Genomic DNA, 27,290 nt, shown 5'->3' with positions numbered 1-27,290 from the left:
TTCCCAGGGAAACAGACAAGATCAGGGCAGTCGTGGTCCACTTTCACAGTGACAGTTGGTGCAGGAGTGCATGGGTGGGAGGGAGCACTCCTGATGGCATCCACGCCCACAGGACGAGGCCTGAGCTCGTCTCCGCTCTCCTACGAGGCTCTCTGCGGTGGCCCCTGCTGCCTCCTGCCTCGCGGCCCCTCCGCTGCTCGTGGTGCTTGTAGATCTTGACCTTCTGGCCCGGGTCAGGGCTTCTCCTCCTGTGGGGAGCCCTTCTTCCCGTTGCCAGCTGCGGTCGCCTGGAATCCCACCCTCCTTCCCAGCTTCCTCACTGTCCCCGGCTGCGTCTCCCTGGTGCCTGGCTCTTGTACTTGTCCACCTTTGTGTGTGTGCCTTGAGCACAGGAAGCAGGTTTGATCCTTTTTCTCCACCTCAGTGCCTAGCACAATGCCATGCACAGGGAGTCTAATGAGGAAGTAAGTGAAGGTGTTTAAGTGGGAGAAAATGATCAAAACGGTCTTTTAAAAATATTAGTTTTCCCAAAGGAAGGAAATAATGAAATAAATAACGTGGTTTTTAAATTTTGCCAGCATATCTTGAAACTTCATTTGGTTCTTTTTTTGGTTTGTGTTTTCACGTGATCCATGTATACTGTTTAGCACCAGTGACCAGGGCTTCTGAGTTACTGAGAACACAGTGTGTTCATTGCCTGAGCAGCAGGGATGGTGAGCTCGGGCAGCTCCAGGAGTCAATGGAAGGAGGCAGATAAGTGTTGAGAGCATTTTGGGCACCTCTTTTATTTCCTGAGGCAGTGATAAAAAGCTTTTTACTTTGACGAAAACATTTTCCACACTGGGAAAGAGAAAGTGTTGCTTATGAAGCGCTGAAACAATGCCATGTGTATGCATATGATGAATTATTTATAAGACACAAGCATATTTGGAGTTCTAAAAGTTGGTAAGTACTGTGTCAGAAGCAATTTTGCCTGAAGGGGAGGTCACTCTGCGGGAGGAAGCATCAGAGGTGTATGGAATGCAGGCTGTACCTACTTGCGCATGAGTCTGTGTGTCTGTATTGTTATTTTAGCAGCTTCCAAAATAAACATCTAAAATGATACCCACAAGGGCTTGATTACTCTGCTTTCCTAGATTCGGTAATTATCTATTTGATCTTTGCTATTAGGATTACATGCATTTTCAAATTGTCTTTTTGTCCCAGGACCAGAAGTTTACTTCTAAAAGCATTCTTGTTTCCTGAGTCATTGTGCCTTTTAGAGTAATACTCTTTTGGTCTCATGATTAAATATGTCATCTAATTCTTTTAAGGCAGGTTGAAGACCTAGTTATAAAACAGCAATGATGAAAGAAATGTGGTACTGGCATATGAAAAGATGAATCTAATCAATACAGCGGAAGAAAAAAGTCTTAAAACAGAGCCAGACACGTAAAGGAATTCAGTCTACTTTAAAAGTGTCATCTTATGTAGGAGGAGTAGAGATAGACTGTTGAGAAAATGATTTGGAGACAACTAGGTAGTCATGTAGAAAAAAATAAAATTAGATCATTCCTTTTACTGTACTTCCAGGATAAATTCCATATGGGTCATGTGTTTAAATAGATATCAAAAAAAGAAACCATAGAAAGAAAAACTTGAAGAAATTCCGTTCTAGCCTTGGCATGGAGAGAGCTTTTAAATGTGACTCAAAATCTAGAAGTAATCAAAGAAAAGATTGATAAATTAGTCTACATTGGCAAAAAAACCCTTTAGATGGCCTTGAATACCATAAGCAAAATCCGCATGCATTCCTGCAAAGCTCCTGTGCGCTGACTCCCTCTGCCTTCCTGCTCCGCGGACCCTGCTTCCTGCGGTGCGTCCAGCGTTCCCACAGCACAAAACTGCTGGTGGTTCTTGAGTGTCTGCCCTAGGAAAAAATACTGATAACTCATATCATAGCGTAGGGCCAGCGTCCCTGACGTAAGAGAGCGCCTAGAAATGGTTAAGAAAAGATAACTCAATAAAAAATAGAGGATCTGAACAGAAAGGTGCTCAGCTTTATTCATAAGATAAATGCAATTTAAGATAATGCTGAAGTACCATTTTTACCTGTCAGATTTGCAAAAATGAATACACTTCATAACACACCGTTGGCAGTCCTATAAGGAAGCAGGCACTGGCGTCCATTCCTGGCGGGAGCGTCGGTTGGTACAGCCCTGGAAGTGGGCAGTTTGGCAGTGTCCGTCAGTGTTAAACATGCACGTGCCCACTGAAGCAACAGTCCTACTTCCGAGAATTTATCACTCAGATACGCTCACACATAGGCAAGATGACTTAACATGGTATTGATACATTACAGCTTTGGTTGAAAGAGAACCTTAGAAGAAACATTAGAAGTGAAGGTCAGCCTGTGGGGGCTTGGTGAAACAACATTTGTAGCAGTGAAATGAAGGTACTAAAGATCTTCCAGATATACTGCTCTGTGGAAAAAGCAAAGTGTGAAACGGTGCACAGTACATTAAACGTTATACTGAAAAAAATATACACACACTTTTGTGTTAGAAAGGACAACAATATATACCTGTGTGACCTGTGTGTGTTTGTGTTGCATAAAGAAACAGGGCAGAGACTCAAGACAGCACTGGCAGCACTTTCTTGGCAGTGTGAGTGGAGACGGGGGAGTGGGGACTGGGGGACAGTGGGACAGGGGTTGTACAGAGACTTTCTAACCTTTTTGTTTTTTTTTATTTTTGAATAATACAACTTACTCCCTATTCAAAAATTCAACTGAAAAACAAACAAGATTTCACTGAAATGCCTTTCTTCGTCGTCAGCTGCCCTGGTTTGTGGTTGACGTAATCTTTTCTCGCTGTTGTGTTTTCACTGTTGTCCTATTGAGATCGTAGTTGGTTTTTCAGCCTCTGAAGTTTGTTCACTTGATTTCTGCCTTCCTCTGTCCTCCCACTTACTTCTCCTACACAAGATCTCAAAATGTCAAACCATGAATATTAAAAAAAAACCTCGCAGGCATCACATCCACACCCCTCGTACTTACCAACAACTCCTTTTCTACGTCACGCATAGATTTGAAAATGGGAAAAAAACCCTCTCAGTGCTATTTTAATATAATTTCTGACTCTGATGGAGTCTGTGGTTTCACACTGAAGATCTGAACTGTTGTGTGCACTCCTGGAGAGCTGCCCAGCCAGCCTCATCTGGTGGAAGTCACTGCATTCTGGCAAGAGGCGGAGTGTCTTCCCCGTGAACGCGTGGGCTTTCCACGCTCGCACTTCCCCGGGGAGCGGAGATGTGGCCTCAGGTCGTCTCGCCACTTGGGATCCCCCGCCACAGGGGCCACGGCAGGTCGTTAGACTTTCTTCTGTTGTCACAGGGATTTGATTTTTCATGTCGAGCAGGGACAGCGTGAACTTCTGCATTCATTCATTCCTCCGCAGACGTTTGCCGAGCCGGTGTGGGGGCCGTTCTAGGCAGACCAGACGGCAGCCCGCCCCTGACCTCAGGGACCCCGCTGTCCAGCAAGGACAGTGCCCCGCCGCCCCCCGGCTGCGCCTTTGCAGTGGAACCGAATCCTTCAGTTCCTCTTATTTGAGCTCCTCTCTGATTTTATTTTGGGCTTAAAGTTAATATTCACTGTTCCTCTAAGTATCTCGGGGGCTTCTTTCCTCCTGCCTCAGTTTGCCTGTCACCCTGCTGATTTTCCTGTTCTGCTTCTGGTGTTGACATCTTCCTTTGTCTTATCACTTACTATTATTCCCTCGTAGTCCACCCATTGGTTTTATTTTAGCTACTACTTCCTTCCTAGTTACTGGATTTTGTGAAATCCGGTTCCTAACCTTCAACGTCCGCCTTCCACTACCCTCACGAAGTTCTTTGATCCTGTATTCATGCTTCTCGGGTCTTCAGGCAATTTAAGTTACACGCTCTAGCCTCTGGGATGTGGAAGTTGTCAGCTTGTACGTCCTTAGGCCTCTTTCTTGAAGACACGATTTTCTCACAGTAGCCAGGGTCCAGGGAAAGCCCTGATGACTGGATTGCTTGCTCTTCCCGGAGTGGGGCGTGGGCGTGGGGGTGGGGTGGAGTCACGGTCCTGTCACTCCACCCAGCACTGCAAGTGCTTGCAGAGGCTTGCCGGGTCACTGGGAATGCCTTTATGTTAAAGCCTGTTCTTTATTAATGCTAGTGCTCCAGTGGAATTTCATTTCTCACGAGATCCTACCATCACTGTAGGGTTTTGGCACCCTCTGTGTTTGTAACTGGTCTGTTTTTTTTTTTTTTTAGTCTAATGGGTTATCATTAGGAAATCTGTCAATTTTTTTCCCCAAGTGATTTTTGAATTCTTTTTGTTTTGTGTTGGTACATTTTTTGATGTATCCTGGTCACATTTTTGAGATTCGAAATTACTGTGACTTCCTGTATGTGGGGTACAGTCTGGTGAGAAGTGCCCCATATTGCTAATGCAGAAGGTGTTGAGGACCAGGTTGTGGGGCAGGTGTGGTGATAGACAGCGATCTGCCTAGGGCCGGGGAGGGGTTGTGGAAAGAGATACAAAAGTTTACTCTTGTTCATTTTTCCTTTCTTTGTTGATTCACTGCTGGCCCTGGTCAGTATTTCCTGGTGCCTTGGGACTGCCGACTTCTCAGTAAGGAACAGCGGATAGTCCGAGTGCTGAGAAGTGGGTCTGTGTCTCTGTTAAGCAGATGCCGAGGACGCGGTGTAACGTGGTGCTTGTTGAGTTAGGCTAGCCCACGTCAGAGTGCTTGCTCCGCCAATTGTGAGGTTGTTGTCAAATGAAATGAGATCACACATGTCAAGTGTTGGCAGTAGTGCCATGAATAGAGTAAGTGCCAAGGCATGTTCGCCACTGCCACGTCCTTGGACTTGAGCGAACCCTACGAGACAGTCTTTACTGAGAGGGACTCGGTGGCAGGGAGGCAGTTGGGTAGCAAAGGGAAATGAGGAAAAAGGCTGCCCCAGAGCACCCGCTTGGCTGGAAAAGGGGTTTCTCTGCGGTTACAGGAAGTGCAGCTTCTGGAAACCCTAAAACCAGGAAATGGCTGGAGTCTTAAGAGCAATTCCACTTTCTTGGCAGGAAATTAAAGGAAAATGCGTCGAAAATAAAAGGGAAGAATTTTTGGAAAGAGAAAGAACTAAGAAAAAAAATAGTGATTGTGATTAGCCCTCTTCCATGTAGGGGAATCTATTTTCTGAATGGCTATTCTGGTCGTTTTCCCCATTTTTGGAGCCTCTGCACATCCAGCGGGTCTGACCTCTGTTCTCTTGTGCGTCTGAACTGTTCACGGCCGCCTGGGCGGGCTGGAGGCGCCGTTTGCGTCAGGCGTCCTGCTGCTTGGGTTGAGGGGAAAAGGCAGCCCTGGGCGCAGAGCCAGCCCCAGGACAGGGGTGCGCATTATCCAGACGACACGTTCGCTCAGGTTTGGTTTGTGTGTGTAATTTTTCGTTCACAACTGGCTCTGTAGAGTTTTGTAGGCTGTTGCTCTATATTCTTAGCCATATGAGTGGTTTTAGTCCTATGTATACATGTCACATTTTCCTTTCCTAATTCAGTACACTCTGACTTGGAAAGGTGAGACTGTGCCTGGAACAATATCCCCTTACGATTTTGAGGCTACACTTTAAACTGTTTAAAAAACATTCTACATCTGGTTTGCATTTATCAGAAACAAATCTACCAATCGGTTATCTTATTTTCATTTAAAACTTTACAAACAATTTGAGGAATTACACTCTTACCAGGATCTTTTGGAATTCTTTAATACTGTATAGTAGAAATGTGTATTTGAAAAATACTGAATTGGCTTCTTTTCAGTAGGTAACAGTTCATTAAAAGTAAAAGAAACTTCAAACGGGCACTCAGCTGTGCAGGGTGGCAGCGGCCCCTCCGTCCCTCTTCTCTTTGTATGGAGACCTGGGTGATTAATCTGTCATGAGACCAAAATTGATCTGATCACCTGCTCGTCTGTCTTTCCTTGACACTGTGAGCCTGAGGTTTGCTGTCTTCGATCTCAGGTGACCAGCAAAGTCTTCAACAGGAATCAGTCACTCAGTAAGTATGTATTGAATGAAGAATTCCCAAGAAGCAGTAGGGTGCACTGGAAACATGTATTTTTGGGGGAAAAATCTGGGTTCACATTTCAGCTCTGCTTAATTTCTGAGCTAAGCTCTGCTTATCTGTAAAATGGGTGCTCAGTCTATGTGAGCTTCCCTTCAGAAGAAATAAGAGCTCTAAGTCATCACATTTTGGAATTCTCTTGAGTTGTAACAATTTTAGAGTGGTAATGTTTTCTCTTTGATTCTATATTAAGTTTGAGAAGCTCAGCTTAGGGTTTTTTTTTTTTTTTTTTTTTTTTACCATTAAAAGAAAAAAGAAAATGCAGGGCAGTTTTCAGAAATCCTTAAAATGTTGCTTCTGATTTTTAAAAGAATCTGTGACTTCGTGGAAAGGTCTGTGATGACAGTTCCGCGGCCCTGGGGTGTAGGGGGCGGGCTGCCTCGGGGCCTCCCCTCTGCCCACCTGCCTACCGGCTGCAGAGCTGGTCCTGGCCAGTCTGGCCCGTCTTCCTGAAAAGACTGATACAGGCTCCTGTTTGGGGATTTGACCTGCTGCTTCGACTACTGGACAAAGTTGCCTCCTTTGTTCTCCTGCCTCCCGTCTGTAAGGATGCTGTCCTCCAGTGTAAGAGTCTGTGAGACCGTGGCTTTTGTCCAGTAGCTGTTCCGGGTGGAGACGAGTGACTGGCTGAAGTCAGTAAGAGGTTAGGGAGATCTCAGCTGCCCACTCCCGGGGCTTTTCCAGAGTCGAGTGAGGTTGCGTTTCTGTGAAACTACCCTGAGGTCACGCCTCTGACTCCAGTGATTCTCTTAATTACTCAGTTTCCCTTGAAGAAAGATTCAAAGAACCCTACTTTCTCAGTTTGGTTTTCCTCCAAAGCAGAGCCTGAAGTGAAGACAGGTGGTTCACTTTGCGGTGATTCCAGCAGATGGGAGGGAAGGCGCGAAGTGAGGGTCACAGGTCTGGAGTTGGAGCCAATAGAGGGAGAGTTATTCTCATGAGGACGCAGGCAGTCAGGGCTTCACTCTGCTGGAGCTCCTCTGTCCCTGAGGGGCCTCCCCCTGGAAGGGTATCCCCAAGAAGGCTGGGGTGGGGGCCAGCAGCACTGACGCCCCTGCCCCCTCCCCCTGGAGGGGGCTGTTCTGGGGGCTCTAGCTCTGCGCTTCCAGGCTCTTCCGCACTTGCCAGAGGACCGGTGTGGTCTCTCCAGAAAGCAGTGAGGCTCAGGGTGCGCACCTGAGCAGTGGCTTTTTAAAAAGTGTTACTGTTTCACGTTCCAAGGTTTTCCTTGAGATCTGTGTAAATCCAAGCAGCTGTGGTCATTCTGCTTGTACAGTATATTTCAAGGTGAAATTATGCTTGTCCAGAGACAAGGCATTTAATCAAAAAAATGCTGCTATATGGTCAGGCAGGAATGTGGACATACCATGTTTTGAAAGGGTTTTAGCAAAGAAATTAAAAACAAAAAAGGTTTTCTGATTAACCCTCAATTACAGAGAATGTTAAATAAACCAGAACACTCTATTCAGAGAGCATTCGACTTAATCGAGTTTCCACTGTTCTGGTGTCCCCCACCCCTCAGCTTTTAAAAGTGATTCTTCTAGATAAGATACTAAAACTGCACAGGGATTGTAGCTGTCCTGATAATTTTGGCACAGACGGGATCTAGTTTAGTAAAAATATCTTTACTATTGCATGTTTCTGATTTGGTGGAAGGTGATATAAAGTAACAGGTATTAATCAGGATTATTAATATGGCAACTGCATAAGACTAATGACAGACTATTTTAAAATAAATACTTCTTATTTATCTATTTTATATATAGTAGTATCTACAGTACAGGAAACCATATTTGAAACCTTGTCATGACCTATGGTGAAAAAGAATATGAAAAGGAATATGTATGTGTGTAATTGAATCACTGTGCTGTGTTATCGGAAATTAACACAACATCGTAAATCGATGATACTTCAATAAAAATAAATAAATAGATACACACATACATACATACTAAAACTAGCGTATTCTATGAAGACATGTATATGAAATTACCTTCTTAGACAGAGGCAGACTCTTTGTGTAAAGGGCCACACAGCACCTGTCCCAGACTTTGCGAGACGCAGTCTCTGTTGCCCCTCCCCAGCGCTGCCACTGAAGCAGGAAAACCCAGACGGTGCGTAAGTGAATGAGCTGATTTACGAAAACTGGCAGTGCACTGCAGTTGGCCGACCCCTCATGTTAGAAAAATATGTTGTTTTTGATGAACACAAATTTCCCCGGTTTGGGTGTTTAGAAAGCACTCTACTTCAACAGAAAGAGTATCCAAAATCACATTCATAGTTTGGGAACAGGGACACCCACCCCAAAGTAGCGAGGCTGGCTGGCTCTTTGCTCCAGGGGCCCACTTCGTGGAAGGCGGGGCGCCCTGTCCCAGTAATACAACTTCTGTGGGAAGTCGAAAGGGCAACGGTTGCATGAACCAGGAATTTTGGTGTTTACCACCTACAATTTGGATCACTGGAATTTTTTTTATTAGCATCTTGTAGTCCTAAATCACTTCACAGAGAGTGAGACAGAAATCAGGAGACGCGTGTGTAAATATGCACTTATCTCTGGAACTGTATGATGTATGTGTAATTTTTTGGCAGAACACTTTACATTTTTTTATATAGTTGAACTGTCTTGGAGAGAAGCTATTGCTATATCTCTTTTTGTAGATAACTAAATTAAATTTACACAGAGGTCAATGACCCAGTACTCAGAATGGCCAATTTGTCAAGAAACCCCTGTGTCACAGACATACTCAAATCTTTCTTTCTTTCTTAAAATGTTGATTACTAATCCTAGGGAAGATTTGGATAATGCAGCCTTATTATTATTTAGATACATTAGGAAAGTTTTAGAAAAGTTTACATGCTAAATGTGTGTTACATATATAATGTAAAGTAATGTGTGTGTATATATATATATGCACATTATGTATGACGATGTGTTGTTATGATAACACACGTGTAATGGTAATGAGTGAACAATGTAATGGCTACACTGCAGAAGGTGAGGCCCCTGGGAGACCCCTGGGCAGGTCTTCGTACGTGTGATGTGGGGTAAGTGGGCAGGCGGGGATGCTGGGATCACCCTCGCTCGGATAGAGGACGGGAGGACCTCAAGTCTGTGGGCTGTCGAAATGGTAATTATTTTACCAGCTGTCTTCAGACTGGTACCCACTCCTAAGAGGGAACCTGAGGTAAAGGTTTTAAGAATAAAGAGAAGGATTTAAAGAAATCAGTTTCTATGTCCTGGATGTTTGTTTGTGTAGACTCTTTGAAAAATTAATTTGCCTGACAACATCTGCCTGCCTGAAGTTTTCTGCTTCCCTTTCATGATCCAAGCTTGTCCCATTTCCACAGGAAGAAAGGTTGCCCCCGTTCCTACACAGAATGTCACTGTGGTCGGTTGCCCCAGAGTGTGCACGCAGGGCACTGAGCCCTGGTGCCGTCTGGGGGGACCCTGATCTGAGGGCGGCCCGGGGGGAGCAGGGCCAGGCCAGTTTTGTGGACGTGGAGACTGGTTCTCATGTTCACTGCTCACCGCAGAGCTCTGTGCCCCCACCCACCCAGGACCCAGCACCCACCCTCGAACTCTAATGCCTAAGCGAGATGCCAGCCAGGATGTGCAGCTAAACTGTAAAATGGCCTTTTCAGACGGAAGGGAGGTCTGACTTAGTTACTCGATGGCACCGGAGGCTGGCTCTCCGGTGAGGGTGTGTGATGGACGGACTCCCTAGACCGGACTGTTCCGCAGCTCCTGGTTCTGACGGAAGTGCATAGAAGACAGATTGGCTGTAAAAAATCTGTGGGAACACACATGCGCATCTGTTAAAACCTGTGGTCAAAATTCCTATATGTCAGCCTAAGGTGTATGAGGATACAGCTTCTTCTGGAAGTAAAATGTGCTGCTAAGGAGAGAGGAGATGCGAGTTAATGAATTAATCCGCTGCACGTGGGTGAATTACCTGGTCCCATGGTGTCCTCCCACGCGAGAGTACACAGAACTCTAAGGGTGGGGGAGGGAAGCCAAAGGGTAAAGATTACAGATGGGGACTGTGCTTGAGGTTTGGCTGGCAAGTCTTCTCAGCGAGAGCAGAGAGGACGCCAGGAATTGTCTTCCTGCTGTCAGCCGGCTCATAGGCCCAGCATCACGACCGGTGACCAGGTGCCTGGGATCACACACCCCTGGTGCTTTGCGGAGCACACCCCCCAGACACCTCCGATGCCTCAGCAGTGGGTCATGTTTGTTTATTTTACCTGCCACGTTGATGTGCTGGCTCCCCCGGTAGGATGCACTTCGATCAAGTGAGTGTTTTCTGAGGGCCACGGCCACGTGTTGTTTATACAGAGGGGAATAAAGCTGGCAGCATCCATGCCCGGCAGCCGTAGTCCAGCAGTCCAGGCGGACCTAACAATGCAGCATGCTGGGCTCATGTGCTAGTCTGGGCATTTGTCCCTCTGAGGAAGAGACAGGGGGAAAAGTCTGATTAACTGCTGTGGATGCTCCCTGAGGAGGGAAGGAGGGGAGCGGGGCGGAGATGGGAGGGAGGGTGGAGGAGCGGCAGGAGCAGAGACCTGGGGAGAGGGCGCTTCTCGCCCAGGTGCACGTGTCTGGATCCGGTGTCGTGGGGCAGCTTCGTCCTGGCCAAAGCCACAGGCTGTATTCCCCACAAGGTGAACAGATTAAACACAACACGAGTTTATGATGGATGACGGCGGAACCAGATTAATGGAGGGCACGCCCAGAAAGTGGGGAGTGACTTCTCGGAGCGCAGCTGCCGCCGGTGCTGCGGCCGCGGAGGCATCCCGCGCCCCGGTCAGTCACGGCGCGCCCCAGGCCTGCAGCCATTCTCTGGTTTTATGTTCATGCCCTCACATGGTTCTTTTTCTGAGTTGACTTATAATTGACTTACAATATTATATTAGTTTCAGGTGTATAACATAGTGATTTAATATTTTTATACATTATGAACTGATCAGCTCAGTAAGTCCAGTTTCCATCTGTCACCACACAAAGTTATTATAGTGTTATTGACTATATTTTCTATGCTGTACATTTCATCCCCGTGACTCATGCATTTTATATCGGGAAGTTTGCTCATTTGGTTCTTAAAATAGTCCAAAGAGGACAAATTGTAAGCAAAGAGAGACTCAGAAGCGCGGGCCTGGGTAGCCCTGTAACACAGAGAACCTCGGTCCACGCTGGCTTCTGTGCTGGGATGCGCTGGTGTGGTGACCTCCTCCTGCAGTATCACCCTGAAGTGGACCACCTTTGCCTCCGTGGTCCAGCTTCTCTGGGTCGAAACGTTTCCCAGTTTACTGTTTACTGAAGTGTAACTTTTAAAGCATCTACTTTTAATAATTTATGTTACATAGAAATCTCCCCAAAACGTGTGATGCCTTTCTTATCTTATTAGATGTATAATGTGAATCTAATATTTTCCCTTTTATCTTTATGAGCATCAGTTATTGTTCTTTTATAAGGCAGAAAAATCTTTTAAAAAACTCTTAAGGTTTATGGTTCTAGGCTGCTGTAATTGATAACCTCAGGCAATCATGCACTTTTATTTACCTTCCTTGCAACCTTTAAGGGTTTTCCCCCCTTTTTTTCCTCTGTGGATCCATCAGCACTCTCTTCTGGTCCCCACATGCTGCTCACAAAGGCTTTCTGTTCCCCCTCCTCTGGGCAGCTTGCTTCATCCATCAGCTCTGATCAGGAAAAGCAGATGATCACACGTGTGTGTAAGGTCCTAGCCTGAATGTGGGAACTGCGGGCCTGCTTGTGGATGGAGTTACACCGCTGCGAGGTGACATCACTCTTGACTGCACGGAGAGTGGTCACTGGCGTGGTGACCTCGGATGAGTGATGCTGATTTTATGTGTGCATTTTCAGTATTTCCAGGTGGGCGGAGTAACAGTCAGTATAAAGTTATTGTCCTTAATGGGTAAATTATATTATTCTCTGCCAAACTTAAAAATTGTTTTAGATAAGTATGTTTTATAAATAAATGGTATAGTCTGTTATTTACATAATCCATGTTTGATCTCAATTTGTATCATCTCATAACAAACAACATTCCATAGGTTATCAAAATTTTATTTTATATATCTGACATCCAGATAAGAATCTGGTGTGGTTTCAGCCCTTGGAACAATAACGTATGGAAAGCAGGAAATGGGGGAACATCGCAGCAGTTACTGATAATTAATGACAATGTACATGTTAGTACATGAAAGTTCTCCTTTATTTTTACTAGTTTTCACATTCTTTCCATTTTCTTTGTGCTAAATTAATTAACTGCTTTTCTTGCCGTTCTGGTGTGACATGAGTAAGCTTGTTTAAATTTGACAATATAATTAATTGATAAAGTAACATGAAATTTCAATTTTTTAGCCTTTCCAGACCAAGAAGAGTAGAGATGTACTTGCTTAACATGTGTTTACTGAGTAAATGATATACTATGGTTTGTGATTTAAAAGTGGTGTAAAATCTTAATATTACATATAAAATAATACAGAAAGGCACGTGATTTTTAAAGGATTAAAAAGAAAACCGGTAAATGAAAGTCATCATAACTTTTATGATTTGAAAATCTCTTGGCAATTTAAGATGCATTTTTAGCATCTAGAAATTTCATGTTGTCTGCATTTCTTTATCCTAATGGAAAAGATTAACATGCATGCAGTTTAAAGAACTTTGCTTCATTTGATGTTACGTAAATTGTGTTTTATGTCTCCCTTCATTTTTAATCTAGATTAATTGCAGTTGAGAATTACAGTAGGTGTGACTTCCTGTAGAAACTAGTTTGTTTCTGTGTTTTCAGTGGTACAAACTAAGGTAATGAATGAAGAGTCGATACAGTATAGGTATCAGAGTGTAATGTAAAAAGTATAAGCCTTGGAGTCAAATGACGGGAGTCTGACTGTTGAGTAGTTTAAACATTGGTTCCTCCGTCTTCTGGTTGCGGACGCCTAGGCAGTCACTGCATTTGTGAGTGTTTCCCCTAACCTGTAAAATGGTGGCAGTCTTGCTGTCTGCCCCTCGCCTCCCCCCTCCCTTCTTTGTCAGGATAAACATGAAATAATGAATGTGAAAGTGATTTGTAAACTGTAACTTTTGGCACAAATGTAATGCACCATTAGAGCACTGTTCCAGAATCTGGGGGACAGAACATGGGGAAGTTCACAGTTCTCATTGTTCCGTGGTGGTGAGCGGCAGTCTGTGCTCTGGTTCTGAGTCTGGCCCCTCAGCACAGCGGTTAATTTGCCATTGTTGTCTGCATGGCTTGTTAGATTGCTGGCTGGCTGGGCAGCTCCGTTCACACCTTGTTACACAGTGTGGGTGACTTCACCTTGGGAGGATGAACTTAGCTTTTACCAGCTTGTCTAATATATGTTTAAATAATCAAGTTTTAAGATTTCATAGTGTGTGCTTTTTAAAAATTTTATTTTCTTTGCATTTCTCAGTGCTGTTATCCTAACAGCGTAGATTATAGGGTGAGCGTCCTGTACCAAATGCCAGCGCAGATGGGCAACTTTGAGCAGAGGGACAGGATCACATGCATCCTTTCAGCATGCAGCTCAGGGGGACAGTCACTCATACGAGAAAATTAAGTTCTTTGTCTTTTAGTGATAGATTTTCTTTGATGTGAAAATGACGGAGCTCTTCCTTCTTTCCTTCTTTCTTTGTTAAAATTCCTTTGCACTTACTTGCATTTACTTTTGACTCATCCTGTGCTTAAAGTAATCTGAACTATAAAGTGGAAATAAAAGGAAAGGGTGGATGTGTTGCTTTAGAATCATTTTCAAGTGGAAAAGGTTAAAATTGGTTTTTCTTCCTTCCTTCCTGTCGGCAAAGAAGTAGGCAGCTTTCCTCTGAGGCATTTCACGAAAGACATAATCTGAGAATCTGATTGGGTCTCCTTTGAGCTGGACCTCTTCTTTTTTTCGAACTTACAATTCACTTATTTATTTTGTTATTACCCAGTTCCCTACACAGCAGCGTCAGCCCTGTCACTGGCCACGTTAAAAATTCAGTTAGGACGATATGATAAATTGTGAAAATCTTCCCAAAGGGTCGAAAAGACAGGAAATATAAAAGATGCAACATCCAACTAACAGGTGTTTCAGAAAAAGAAAACAGAAGGAGCTTTGAAACAATTTAATATTTTACTTCTTAAGTTGGATAACAAGCACGTGGGTATTTGTGTGTCATTCTCTACGCTCCTCTTCAAGACTTGTAAAAAAAAATTATTCAAGTGTTTCTCCAGTTGGAAGAATCATCAGACTGCAAGGGTGCACGTGCCAACCCACATCCAGTTATGTCCTTGAATCTCAAGACCCTCATGGTACAAGGAAGGACCCAAGTTCCAGGGGAAAGGCCCCCCCCCCGCCCCCGCCATGGAACAGGACTCAGAGCATCAGACCTGAATCCTACAGGTCAAAGGAGCAGCTCTTCCACTGCCCTGAGGAAAGACAGCTCTCACGCAGAATTCTGTATCCCGCCAAACTGCTGACCAAGTGTGAATAGAAATTCCAGAGGGCTCAGGACACGTGCTCTAACACTCCTCCAAACTGAGCACCTGTCACGTCCCTGCAGGTGCTCACGGGTCATGACAGGTGGGCTCAGAGCCCTGACCCCGCCACTGACCAGACCCCACAAACGCATCAGCAATGAGGAGCACTTTGACGAAGTGAATCTGGGCCCCGAAGCCAAGGTTGGTGGAGGGGCTGCTTTTAACCATGACCAGAGGAGCTGTGACAGGCCGCCAGACGTGGGGCGGGGGGACCCTTGAGCCCGAGCTGGACCTTTTCACCCAGCAGAAAGAAAACGGACTCATTTGTAGCAAAGATGTTATTGACAGTGTTCACTAACCACAAGTACCGGGTGGAGGAAATGAGGGGGTGGGGACTGGAACAAAGACCTACCGGAAAATAGGATTATGGAGGATAATTGCTAAAAAGCATTTTCTTACATCAAGAGGTAGACAGGGCACGGTTTTATAAATTATTTTTTGGCTTTAGGGAAATTCCAGCGAGATTTTGCCTTCTGCTTTAGTACCTGGCTTTGCTGTAAGGAGCACGGCCCGGAGCATTCACCGGGAGCGCTGGGAAGGCTTTGCCGCGCCTCCGGAGGGCCTCCCGCCTGTGCCCGGAGACGTCCGCTCAGGTCTGGGGGGGCCCGGCCCTTGCTCTTCTTTTCCCTGTACTTGGATAAGAAGAAATTCGTAGTCTGGTTGGTGCAAAGCCTTTTCCATACCGTTAAAAATGAGGCCTTTGTGTTTGTGCTCCTGTTCTGCTGCCTGACGCTTAGCAGGTGCTCCAGAATTAGTTACTGAATATCGCCTGGACATAACATCTATCTTCTCACGGCCAGATGTGGGTGCTTTTCCAAAGCCTGTGTGTCACCACTGCCCACCGTGAAGCTCAGCTTGGGGGACGGGACAGGTCCCACCCAGCCTTTGACAGTTGTGGACAGTTGGTGCACCTCATGGATGGATTTTTCTGGTCCTAAATACACCGCGAAGCTTGGGCAGGTGGGGTGGGCAGAAGCTGTGGGCCGGGGCTGCAGGAGTGGAAGCTGGTGGGAGGCAGTGACCACTCTCCGGATGGTCCGTCTGCCTCAGCTGTGGTCCTGGCCTTGCCGCCTGTGCGTGGCTGGGCGGTTAAGCGCTCCAGCCCCGGGCCGCACCCGCAAGCCCCCCTCCTGGCCTGCCCCCCGCCGTCTGCGAGCGGCTGGTGGCGGTTAGTCCCGTAACTTCTTTTTGCCTTCTTTACCTCCTCTAGAAAGTAGAATGAAAGGAATAGCACCTGTTTGGAGATTAAATGAGTTAAATAATAGGTGTTAGGACAGTACCCTGAGTACATATCAGCTATTCCTTTTTTTTTGGCAGGGAGGAGGAGATAATTAGGTTTACTTATTTTTTTTAATGGAGGTACTGGGCATTGAACTCAGGACCTCATGCATGCTAAGCACGTGCTCTACCACTGAGCTCTACACCCCCCCCCACATCATCTGTTCTTTCCTTTTTTGAGGACTTTCAGTTAATTCTGTCAGGTGTGGTCACAGCCATCCTGCTCAAGAGGCTGCTGTTGTGCAGATCACACAGTTGGTTTTGAGGTCTTGAGTGACCTGGTGACGGTCGCTCAGCCCCGGCTGAGTTCTGACACTGCCGTGCCCACCCCATACACTGCCCTGTCTTCCGAGGTGAAGGCTGTGTGGGGCCGGCGCTGGTTTGGGGGGCAGGCGTGTGTACAGCAGATGGAATGTGCCTGGTTAAAACAAGTGAGCACGTGGCATCAGCAGGAGGCTCGTTTCTGTGCCTCAAGTCAATTTTTCACATCGACTTTCATGTGGGTGCATAAACAGCCTACCCAGTTTTTGCAAAATAATTGCTCGTGTAGCAAATTTCTCGGTTTGAATAGTGAGTGTCACGTTTGCTGTGGGCTGTGGACAGGCACAGACAGCTGCTGTTCCTGGGACTCACTCGAGCCTGGCCACGGAATGCCTGGAATGTGAAGTTTCCTGTCAGGACGGCTTTTGCCTGCATTCTTCCTGTGAAAATTTTCCAAAAAGCTGTAAATTGTAATCAGCTTAGAGTGCTTTTTTTTTTCAATGACTGAGGTTTAATCCTCAAAATTCTGTTATCAGTGGAAAGACTATAGATTTCATAAATGTGACTTATCAAATTATATTTCCGTATTTTTGCCCTCAATTTGGCTCCTCTGAATAATTGTTTGAGCTTTGTTTTGAGGGGTGTTGTGTGTGTGTTCTGTGTTGTGGGTATTCTGTGTCAAAATTTCCTTTGCAAGCAGCCAGTGAACTGCCTTATGTGTTTGCTAATATGATGCCATGCATGGGGACAAGCATATGGGATTTATTTCCCAGGATTTACTTTAGACCAAGGAAAAGAAATATGGGATTCTTCTCATGATATGCATCGTATGTCCTAGGTGAACAGGAGATTTTAATTCATTGTGTGAATGTAAATGCCTGTCTACTGGTAGACTTACGCATTTGAAATCTGTACAAAAAATAAAGAACAAACACTAAAGGACTTCCCAGAGGTCATGGGGACAACTCAGATCACACTGAGATGCTTACTGTAATGATAATGCTTAGCTTGTGGTACTTGCAGTCATTTTGAATGTTACTGTTTGAAACATTTCATCCAGGCAGGTTGCTGTAATTACACAGGACTATTTTTCTGTTAAGAAAGTAGAATCTTTGGTTTTCACTAAATTAAAGGATAACATTCCTGTCTCTGTGTTTTTTGTCCATAGTCACTCCTCAGGTGGTTATTAAAGATACCTTCTTTATTGAATGCCCCCAACTGTGTATCTCAGCAAAGACTGCGGTCTTCCACATTTTTTATTTGGACAGACCTATTCATTTATTTGAACGTAATTTAATTACTTTTCTCTAAGAAGTAATTCCAAATCTCTGAGAGAATTTTACAAAATACTTAGGTAGGAAAATGTCACAAATCCCTTTTAAAGTAAGTTTAAATGTAAGTGTAGTCTGAAGCATCCCCTTGTTTTATTGTGTGGCATAATTCCAAATCTGGTATGACACGTGCTGTGGACTGAGGCTTCCTTAGTTAATTGTCTCCAAATGTAGACCTGAGGACTTCTGCCAGTCTCCCTGCCCATTAGCTGATGGGAAGAGTATTCCCTTTTCCCTCTCTGAACTCTTGATTAAGGCAAGTGAGTCTTTGTTGAGCTGACCACCTGGAGGAGCTGTGCCCTAGCCACTTTTCAGGAAATATAATAGATGACTGACCGCCACCTGAAAGCTTGAGTTAAGACAGGCCAGAGGGGCAGACTCACCTGGACCCTGTCACTTTGGACCAGCCAGTGTGAACATGGGGACGCTGCAGTGAGGTTGTGTCTACAGGAAGTTTGTTATGAAAGACCGGCAGGTGGGGGACGTGCTCGTTCTTTTAATACCAGGAACATTGTTCTGTTTTTTCCAGAACCAAGTGGCCTGCTTTTATTCTAAAGACACTGAATTGTGTAAATGAGCGCTTCACATCTTCAGCTCAGCTGCTGAGAGTCTGCAGGCAAATTTTTGACTTATCTCTAGTGTGTGTTACTCAGTGTGGTGCATCTTTTGTCTTATTCACATCCCGGCTATTTTATTTCCCAATTTTTTTGCTTGCTTCTTTTTCTTTCTCTCTTTTCTTATTTCTTTGTTTGATGAATGTGATCTTGCTTTTTCACTGTTCTTTGTGAATACTTGTAGTGCATACTCTGGGACAAGGCAAGGTAAATAATCTTCATTTATTCATTATTTAGTACTATCCTGAGACAGCAGAGCATATTATGTTTGTTTTACGTAAGAGGAATCAGCAGCTTTACGGTCACACAGTGAGCCATGCGAGCGGCAGGACAGAGCTTCAGCTGTAGGTGCCTTTCCTGGAAAACCCAAGCTCTGTCTTCCAGCCAGGCGGGGTTCTCGCAGGAAAACTGACAGCTACAAACCTAACAGCTCAAGATGCCCCGCAGACACGACTGAACTTCACTGGGGAGGCTGCGGGCACCGCCACACCACAAGCCCAACGGGCACATCCAGAGTGACAAAGCTGACCTGCAGCAAGGGTTCTCGGGGTGCAGGGGACCCCACCCCGCACCTTCTGCGTCAGAAACTTGGAGCGAGGGGCCCAGCGCCAGCTCATGTGCTCCGTGGTTTGAGAACTGCTCAGAGTATTTTCTGTTATGAAAAAATAATTGCTTCATGGATAGGATTTTCTTAAATAACAGGCACTTCCTGTCTGCTTTCATTTGAATTCAATTTTTAAGAATTCGGTTTTGATACATTGCTTCAGTGAAGTATCTATTGTGCAAAAAGAGGAATTTTTAGAAATAAAAATGATCTAGATTGTTTTTGGGGACTTGTCCAAACTATGGTTCCCTATTTCCTTTGGAGAAATAAACGCAGGGTTTTTAAATACTCATTTGTTTCTTTTCTGAATTATTCCAGCCTTTCTCTCTTCCCAGGGTAAGTTTTCAGTTTTTTCCAGCCTGTGATCTCTGTCACTATAAAGAAAAAGTCCACCTTTCACTAAAGATTTTGTAGAATCTTTATTAAGTAAACTACATCTCCTGAAGGTGAGGAGACTCTTTTGCCCTCGGCCTTTTGGTTGTAAGGCTCGCTGACGTCAGTACATGCTCCTGGGGGCTCCCCTTCCCCTCCCACAAGGGGCCCCGCAGCTTTAATCTGCTTCCACGTCACTGATCCTCTTCTGCACAAAAGATGCGGGGCTCCCGAGTTCCTGAAGTGTCTGCTCCTTTGGGAGCCCACGGTGTCCTCAGCGTGGGGAGCCGCTTCTCAGCTCTATTCCAGGCACATGGACTGAATGCAGGGTGCCAACTTGTGGTCATCATTAATTCCTTAATTTTTCCCTGGTGCTTTGAGGCTTCAAAAAAGTCACGTCTCTATAGTGGCTTTGTGTTGATGTAGAGACGGTGAGCCTACATCCCCTAAATTACAAACCACAGGCATTTACTTTATTACGCGGTGTGAAAATCAGACCAAGAGGAGGAGCTGTGTTTCTCTAAACAGTGACTTTCTGTGTTCTCAGAAACCAGTGTGGTTTGCTCTTTACAGAAGTTGTGAAATAACCTCTTCCAGCGTCCTGACTGGCTGGCTGGAGCACACACAAGGTGCTGTGATGCTTTCGTCACGCGTTCTCTGGCCTCGGGTGGGAGGGAGCCCTGCGTGGTCACGCTGGCACTGGGGCCCCATGGCACAGCTGAGTGGTTCCTGGGTGTGCAGCCCTGAGGAGCAAAAGGGTTGTTGCCGCAGCACGTGCGTGGGGACGTCCTGGAGCTGGTGTCCCGTAGCCCCCGCGTCTCTGTCTGGTTGCATTTATGTGCCCGAAGGAACCCTCATTCCCGTGCTTGTGACCACAGTTGTGTCCAGCCAGCCTGTTTCGCTCTGGCATGTCTGACGCGTGCAGGACACTTCGCCCCGAAGGGCTGGAGAATCTGGGCAGAAATCCTCCCGCCAAGGTTCACCAAGGCCCTCGGGCCACGGTCATAGCAAGGCTGTCTGTTTTTGCTCTCAAGGTGAAGTCATCAGGTTCGGTGCCTGTGACGCACACCTCGTTCGATGAGGGGTCCGTATCTCCATGCAAGATTCAGACCACAGTGCAGTTTCTCTCAGGAGTCTCCTCAAAACGGTGCATTTCACAGTAGTTTTCTAAAGGGTTAGAAGTTTGTTAAAATTACAGTGTGAAGAAATTTCTATGTAGAGAGAGAGAGAACGAGCTACCCCACTGTTCTCTGTCCTCTGGGGCTTTCTGTGCGGCTGTGATTTCACATTGGCCATCCCAGTCTCCTCTCTGAGCTTTCTTATGAGCTGTCAGCACAAACTGAATTCCACTTCCTTTGATTCTGAAGCAGCGTGGCCCCCGTGGCTCCCCGCTGCGTGAAGGATGCTGTGCGTCCCCAGGCCTGGAACCAGCCTCTTAAAACAATTTCTTATTAAAAAGCTGTTTGGTCACATCACCATTGCCTTGAGTATTGGGTACTGCCCTTCGGCAGCTGTCTATAGTCTGTTTCTAAGTGTGCGAGGGTGTTTCTGCTAAACGTGGGCTCTGTGTGGGACACAGTACCCGGTGCATGTTTGTAAGACGCCTGTGACCTCCGTGGGCTGCACGCTGCTCGGAGCGGGTGTTTCTTTTCCCCCTCTTGATTCTTGGCGATCACCAACAGTTCTTTTTTATATATGTGTTTATTTTTACTGCAGTACAGTCAGTTTACAATGTTGTGGCAATTTCTGGTGCACAGCATAACGCTTCAGTCACACATGAACATACATATATTCATTTTCATCATCTTTTTTACCATAGGTTACTGCAAGATATCGAGTATAGTTCCCTGTGCCGTACAGTATAAACTTGTTGTTTATCTGGTTTATATATAGTAGGTAGTATCTGCAAATCTTGAACTCTCAGTTTATCCCTCACTAACAGTTCTTACTTATGTGTATAATGTTTGGTTTATCCATGGTTTAGTAACAGTAAATTTCATCTTATAATAAGAAACATGTAGAAAGTTATTTAATTCAGATGTATAATTAATGGCAGACTGTAACTAATAAGTTTGAAATGATACAGATAACGCAGAATTCATTTTTGGAAGGAAATTATGGATGACAGTTTTACTTTGGTCCAATCTGTCTCACTCAGGCTGTCCTAAGGGGACTGACTTTATGCCCCAGCCCTACTCCCAGGTGGATGCTAAGGGTGATGTGTAGTTTCCGATATGTCAGATGGTTGAGCTGAAATCAAACCTTCCTTCATGCAGTCAAAAGAAAACAGGTGGCCTCAGACACACTGCACAGCAAAACAGTGATGCCAGTTGTTTTGATACTTATGTTTATTTTATTGTTAAAAAAAAATTCATTGCACTGGGCTGATTTGCCGGAGAGCTAGGAAGCGCTTTGGACTTGGAGCGGTGAGGCTCTGCCCAGCTGACTGTGGGAGAGCTGTGCCTTGTGCTCTGTCTCTCCTGGATTCCCTGGTTCTTCTCATTTTATATTCAGGAGACTTAATGTGAGTAGAAAGGTCTTAGATCTTTTTCTAGGCTGTCAGCATCATGCTTTTTGTGAGCTCACTCTGCCTTTTCTCTATCTGTAGCTGGAACACCAGGGTTGTCAGGTGTACCTTTCCCTGATAATTTACAGTAGAAATGTTTTTCTTTTCCAAATATGCTCTGTAAATGTGTCCTACCGGTGTTAGTTATGGTGGTCAGAATCCAAGTGTTCTAAGTGTATAAGGCAGAATGAGAAATAGAACAAAGAATGAAAAGGAAAAATTAACTTCAAAAATGAATAATATGGGGAATTGGTGCTAGATATGACACTAAAAGCATGAGCAGCAAAATAAAAAAACAGGCAAACTGGACTTCATCGAAATGAAAACCTTTGGGGCATTAAGGGACACTATCGAAATGAAAAAATAATACTTAGAAATCATATATTTGGTAAGGGTTAAGTATCCAGAATACATAAAGAATTCCTACAAGTCAAGAACAAAAAGATAACTCCATTAAAAGATGGGCAGAGGACCTGAGTAGGTATTTCTCCAGAGCAGGTATACAAATGGCCAGTACAAGAGCACGAGAAGGACTCAGCATCATTAGCCACTAGGGAAATGCAAGCCAGAGCCGCACCCAGCACAACAGCTGTAATAAAAAATGGGAAGGTAGTGTCGACGAGGCTGTGGAGAAACTTGGACCCTCCTGCGCTGCTGATGGGAATGTAAATGGTGCAGTCAGAAGAGAAAACAGTCTGGTGGTTCCGCAAAAAGCTACCCATAGAATTACCATGTGAGCCAGCCAGTCCACTCTTAGCTGTGTGTCCAAAGGAAATGTAATCAGAGACTCAGACACGTGTACGATAATGTTTATTGCAGCATTATTCACAACAGCCAAAAGGTGGAAACATCCCAAATGTCCATGGACAGATGAATGAATAAACAAACTGTGGTCTGTACACAGAGTGGAATATTAGTCAGCTTTAAAAAGAAAGGGAAGTTTGCCACATGCTGCCATGTGGATGAATCTTGAAGACATTATGTCGGACACAACAGGATAAATACACGGTGGTTCCACTTACATGAGCTACGTAGCGCAGGCAAATTTACTGAGACAGAAAGTGAAATGGAGGTGCCGGGGGCTGGGGGCACACAGGATGAGGATTACTGCCTAAAGGTTACAGAGTTTCTGTTTGGGGGAATGAAAAAGTTTTGGACCTAGGCAATGGTGATGGTTGCAAAACATTGCAAATCTAATTTCTGCTATTGTACGCTTAAAAGTGGTTAAAATCGCAAATTTTATTTTGAATATTTTTTACCTCAATTTAAAAAATGTTATATACCCAAGCCATTGAATTGTACATTTTAAAGGGGTTAATTGTGTGTGCTGGGAACTATAGCTCAATAAAGCTGTTACAAAGAACCCAGTGCTACTGACGTTTCAGGGAGCCTAGCGGACTCGATGACACTCGGTCATGAAGGAGAACTCGCTGCGTGCGGGGGTCTGTCATGCACGGCTCCGCCCGCTGACCCTGCCTTTATCCAGCCGCCCTCCGCCCTGCTCCTGTGCCTCGCAGGTGGTGGCACGCTTTTGCTGAATGCTCATGCAGACACATAGAGGCCTCGCAGATCAACCTGGAGACGTTTCAGTTCCATTCAAACATGCCTCCCTTAATAATGTATTTAAGAGGGAGGGAGGAAGAAAGAGAAAGAGAACATGTCTGCATAATTCCTTCAGGTCACTATACATTAAGTTGTATGGAATAACTACAATCCATTTTCCACGTAATTACAGTCAGTTACAGTCTTTATGTACGTTTGAATCAGTGTTGAAGTGGCTGAGCTTGGATCCTCTGGTTTTGTACTGAAGTGATGTTTTCGAGGAACTTGAAGTGTTGCTTCAGATGTTCTCATGTTTGATTTTCCTGATTGTGGTTGAGTTCTTTATATTGACAGGTGTTTAATTGAAACCAAAATGCTACTAGTGCAGTATAAACGATTTCATATAATAGTTTATTCTTGTTAGTTTTTAAATTGAAAGCCATTGCTACTCAGCTGATTCAAATTCTCTAGCATGCTTTAAGTTACCAAAAATTCTCGTAACTCAAACTAGGCTAATCAAAAGTACTTTCTAACATTTCTTCATGATTTACTTGGAAAGTTTATAAATTAAGTTATATTGAATTAAGAAAATAAAAAGTGTGGATTTGAAAATGTCACTCAAATGACTTGTTCTCTGGCTTTCTGAATTCAGTGTTGATGATATTTAAAAACTCCAGCCTGGGGGAAGCTGTCCTACGGAAGGAACCTGAGCTACCTGCCGTTAGGGTCACACCTCATTCTAGCACACAGCCTGCTGGAGTTCTCCTTTCCCTGGTAGCTTTCATGTGGGCAGGCAGGAGAACCTAGAATCCTTCCTGGAACTGCTTCCTCTCGAATCCGGAGGACTGGGGGTCCTCTCCGTCGAGCATGCTCCGGCCGACCTCCAGCTCGGCCGGCCCCTCTCACCCTCACTGCAAGCTTAACTTCAGCTCCGAGGAACTCTTCACAAGTCTTTTCAGCGCTTAGTCATCACATCCTCCCACACCATCTGCCCACTTGTACATCAAAAATACTGAAATAGTCTAAGTCACTCATCTCTGTATTAAAAAAATGATAAACACCATGAAAATCGTGGTATCAGAGATTCTGACCATGGGAACAAAGGTCTGGGCTTTTTAAACACTTAAGTCTGCTGCCCTCTGTAAAGTGAGGGGTCTTTTCACTATTTTTTGTTTTTCAACCTAGCACTTTGAACATTCAGGGCGTGACAGTGCCTTTTACTGTGAGGAAAATGCAACAACCCCGGTTATCGGTCATTCTGGAGGTTTAGACCGGCTTGGTGACTGGTGACTCTCACCGCCTCTTGAAGCGCCACACTTGAAAAACTTACCATTTTGGATGGAAGTCTTTTCAGTTTTGTCTAAAAACTATGTGTGTTGTTCTGACTTCAAGTCAGGATGAACTAATATCACTTAACCTCTTCTTGACAGAAATAACAGAAGTCAGGCACCGTACGAAGCTTTTTGCCGGGACTGCTGCGTGCTAGCCCCAGCGTGCCCCTGGCAGGTGGTGGTGATTATCCTCGTTGAATGTGTAAGGACAGTGCACGTCGGAGAGGTGAGGGAGCTTGGCCTGTGAGCAGTTTCAAAACCCAGGCACACTGACCCCAGGGGGCTACTGTTCTCTTCATTTCTGATGCTTAAAAGAAATGACTACTCCACACTAGTCTCAAACTCGGATGGTCTAAGGTTTTTATCATTTACAGCCATTTTTGTTGGTTATGCTGATGTACTTTGGCCTTGGTTTATAATCCAGATAAAAGGGTCTTGAATTACGTAAAAAGCAAGAATAAACCACTTCCAAGTAAAAGATTGAGAGGCCACCTTATTAGTAAATTGGAGTCATTGAAGTCTGAATAATTTGTCTTCCGCGATATTTTCCTGACATACCATTCCTTCTTACTTTAAGTTTAAAATATATTAATTATTTTGTACCATTTAAAAATTTTATGTTTCAAATGTGCTTCCCCTGATGGCACTTTGGCAGATGCTTTTTGAGAGTGTTTCAGTTTCTCTGGTTTCTTTTCTCTCCCTCTCCCCCTTCCCCGGCCTCCCTCCCTCTTGCCTCTCTGCAGCTCTTGCGTCATAGGTTAAAAAGCGCATGACATGGTAGAGTCCCTTGGCATCTAAGTTGATTATAAAGACATTTCTTTATTTACAGGGTTTCTTTCTAGCATGAACTTTTCAACTGAAGGTGTTTTCTAATAGCTCCACTGTATGTGTGTGTGTCTGTGTGTGTCTGTGTGTGTGTGTGTGTTGGGGTGGTGGTGTCTGTGTCTGTGTTCATGTTTTACCATAAGGGTTTTATTAGGTATTTTTTAGTGGAGAGGAAGTGTATTAGTCATGGTTCTCCAGGTAAACAGAACCAATCCCAATCACAACGAATTGTGTGGGTGTAGAGAGAAAGAGAGAGACAGAGAGAGACAGAGACAGAGACAGAGATTGATTTATGGATTGATTTTAAGAAGTTGACTTCAATAATCATAGAAGCTGCAAATCTGAAATTTGTATGGCAGGCTGGAAATTCAGGTAAGAGTTGGTGTTGCAGTCTTGAGTCCGAATTCTGCAGGGCAGCAGAGTGGAAATGTAGGCAGCATTGAGAACAATTCCTTCTTCTTGAGGGGAACCTCAGTCTTTGCTCCTGAGGCCTTCGACTGATTGGGTGAGGCCCACCATACTATGGAGGGTGACCTTCTTTACTGATCAAATGTTAATCACATCTGAAAAATACCTTCATGGCAACATCCAGACTCCTGTTTGACCAGATAACTGGGTACCAAGTTGACACATGAAATGAACCGTCCCAGGAGGAAAGGAAACAATTTAGGGTGGTATCTGTGAGTTAGAACGTGAAGTATGATGGAAAGTGAGGGGAGAAGCTTCTTGGTGTCAGGGAGTTAATCTTCTGTGTCAGTCTCCTGTACTCTGTTACTGACGGTTTGGATCATACGCAACCTGTTAGGGATCCTAATTTGAAAGGGAAAAGGCTTCTTCAATTCCAGAATCAGTTTTGACTTTCTAAATTTTATATTGTGAGCATTGTAGGCAATTCATACGTTAAGGAGTTTAGTCATTTTTTGAAGCTTATATTTGGCGTGTGAGGCTTTATTGAACATCAGTTCCAGCTTTTTATTTTTAGTTCTTTATCTTGTATGAAATTGTCTTTAAAATAGGCAGTTTGCGTCAACGTGTACTTTTCATCACAACAGATACATTTGATCAGGGCCTTAAAGATTTTTTTTTTCTCAGATAGTCTCAGGACAATATATGGAGTGAAATTTGGAGGTAAGAATCAAAGTGTGAGCAGCTGTGCTTTTCTCTCCCCTTCTTGTCCTGGCATAACATCTGCTTTGGAACCAAAAATTGAGTCCAGAGAGGTCTAGGTTCTTCCATGAAACTCACCACCATGTGAGGTAACATCTTTCCTTCCTCGTCCTCTGCCTTCTTTGGCCACCCCCACACTACACCTTATCTCATCCTTTATTTAGACATTTCCCCTCTTCCTTTGGCCTTAAATAGATCTGCTCCGCACTTCACCAGGTCCTGGGCTGCTCGCAACCTAGGGAACAGCCAGGTTTTCCACGGTTACCTGGTTACGGACCGTCAGGTGTGCTTTGTGGCATCAGTAAGGGCAAAGCTGCAGCTTTGATGAGTCACAGGATAACTCATTTGAATTCTTACAGGATGCATCTCCTCTTCCGTTTCTCCGCTTCCATGCCCTTCATCACCTCCCAGTGCTTAGGCACTGCTGGGGTTGGGTGAGGGTGGGAGTGGCGACACAAAAAAGAACAAAAAAATGCTTTATTGGGTGTCTTTATTCTGTCAGCACAGAGACGGATCCTTGGTATGAAAATCAGTCTTACGGCCCAGAATATTGAGTGGTATGTCAATTGTTTAATTAGATGGAGAGTAGGAATTGGTAGGAAAAGAATACAGTTAATAGAGAAGAGTAGAGGGATGTGAGTAGGGAGAGATTAAAATGTGTTTCGAGCTTCTTTGAAGCAGATTCTTGGGTTTGGAATTCCA

At 44.7% G+C, this 27,290-nt stretch overlaps 1 protein-coding gene across 6 annotated transcripts in view; it reads left to right on the top strand.

The window, feature by feature from the left end:
• Positions 1-27,290, top strand: part of PDE10A (phosphodiesterase 10A) — a 327,889-nt gene that overhangs the window by 74,628 nt on the left and 225,971 nt on the right. Inside the window, exon 1 of one of the 6 annotated variants that reach the window (XM_072966182.1) lies at positions 24,780-24,822. The exons of the other annotated variants lie outside the window; for them this stretch is intronic. Within the exon in view, the coding sequence (XP_072822283.1) occupies positions 24,795-24,822 (28 nt within the window). The 5' untranslated portion in view covers positions 24,780-24,794. Of the gene's footprint in view, positions 1-24,779; positions 24,823-27,290 lie in introns of those variants that run through there. 6 annotated transcript variants of the gene reach the window in all.

The sequence above is a fragment of the Vicugna pacos genome, chromosome 8 (assembly GCF_048564905.1).
Source record: "Vicugna pacos chromosome 8, VicPac4, whole genome shotgun sequence".
Classification (NCBI taxonomy): Eukaryota; Metazoa; Chordata; class Mammalia; order Artiodactyla; family Camelidae; genus Vicugna; species Vicugna pacos.
This window is presented reverse-complemented; position numbering and strand designations above follow the sequence as displayed.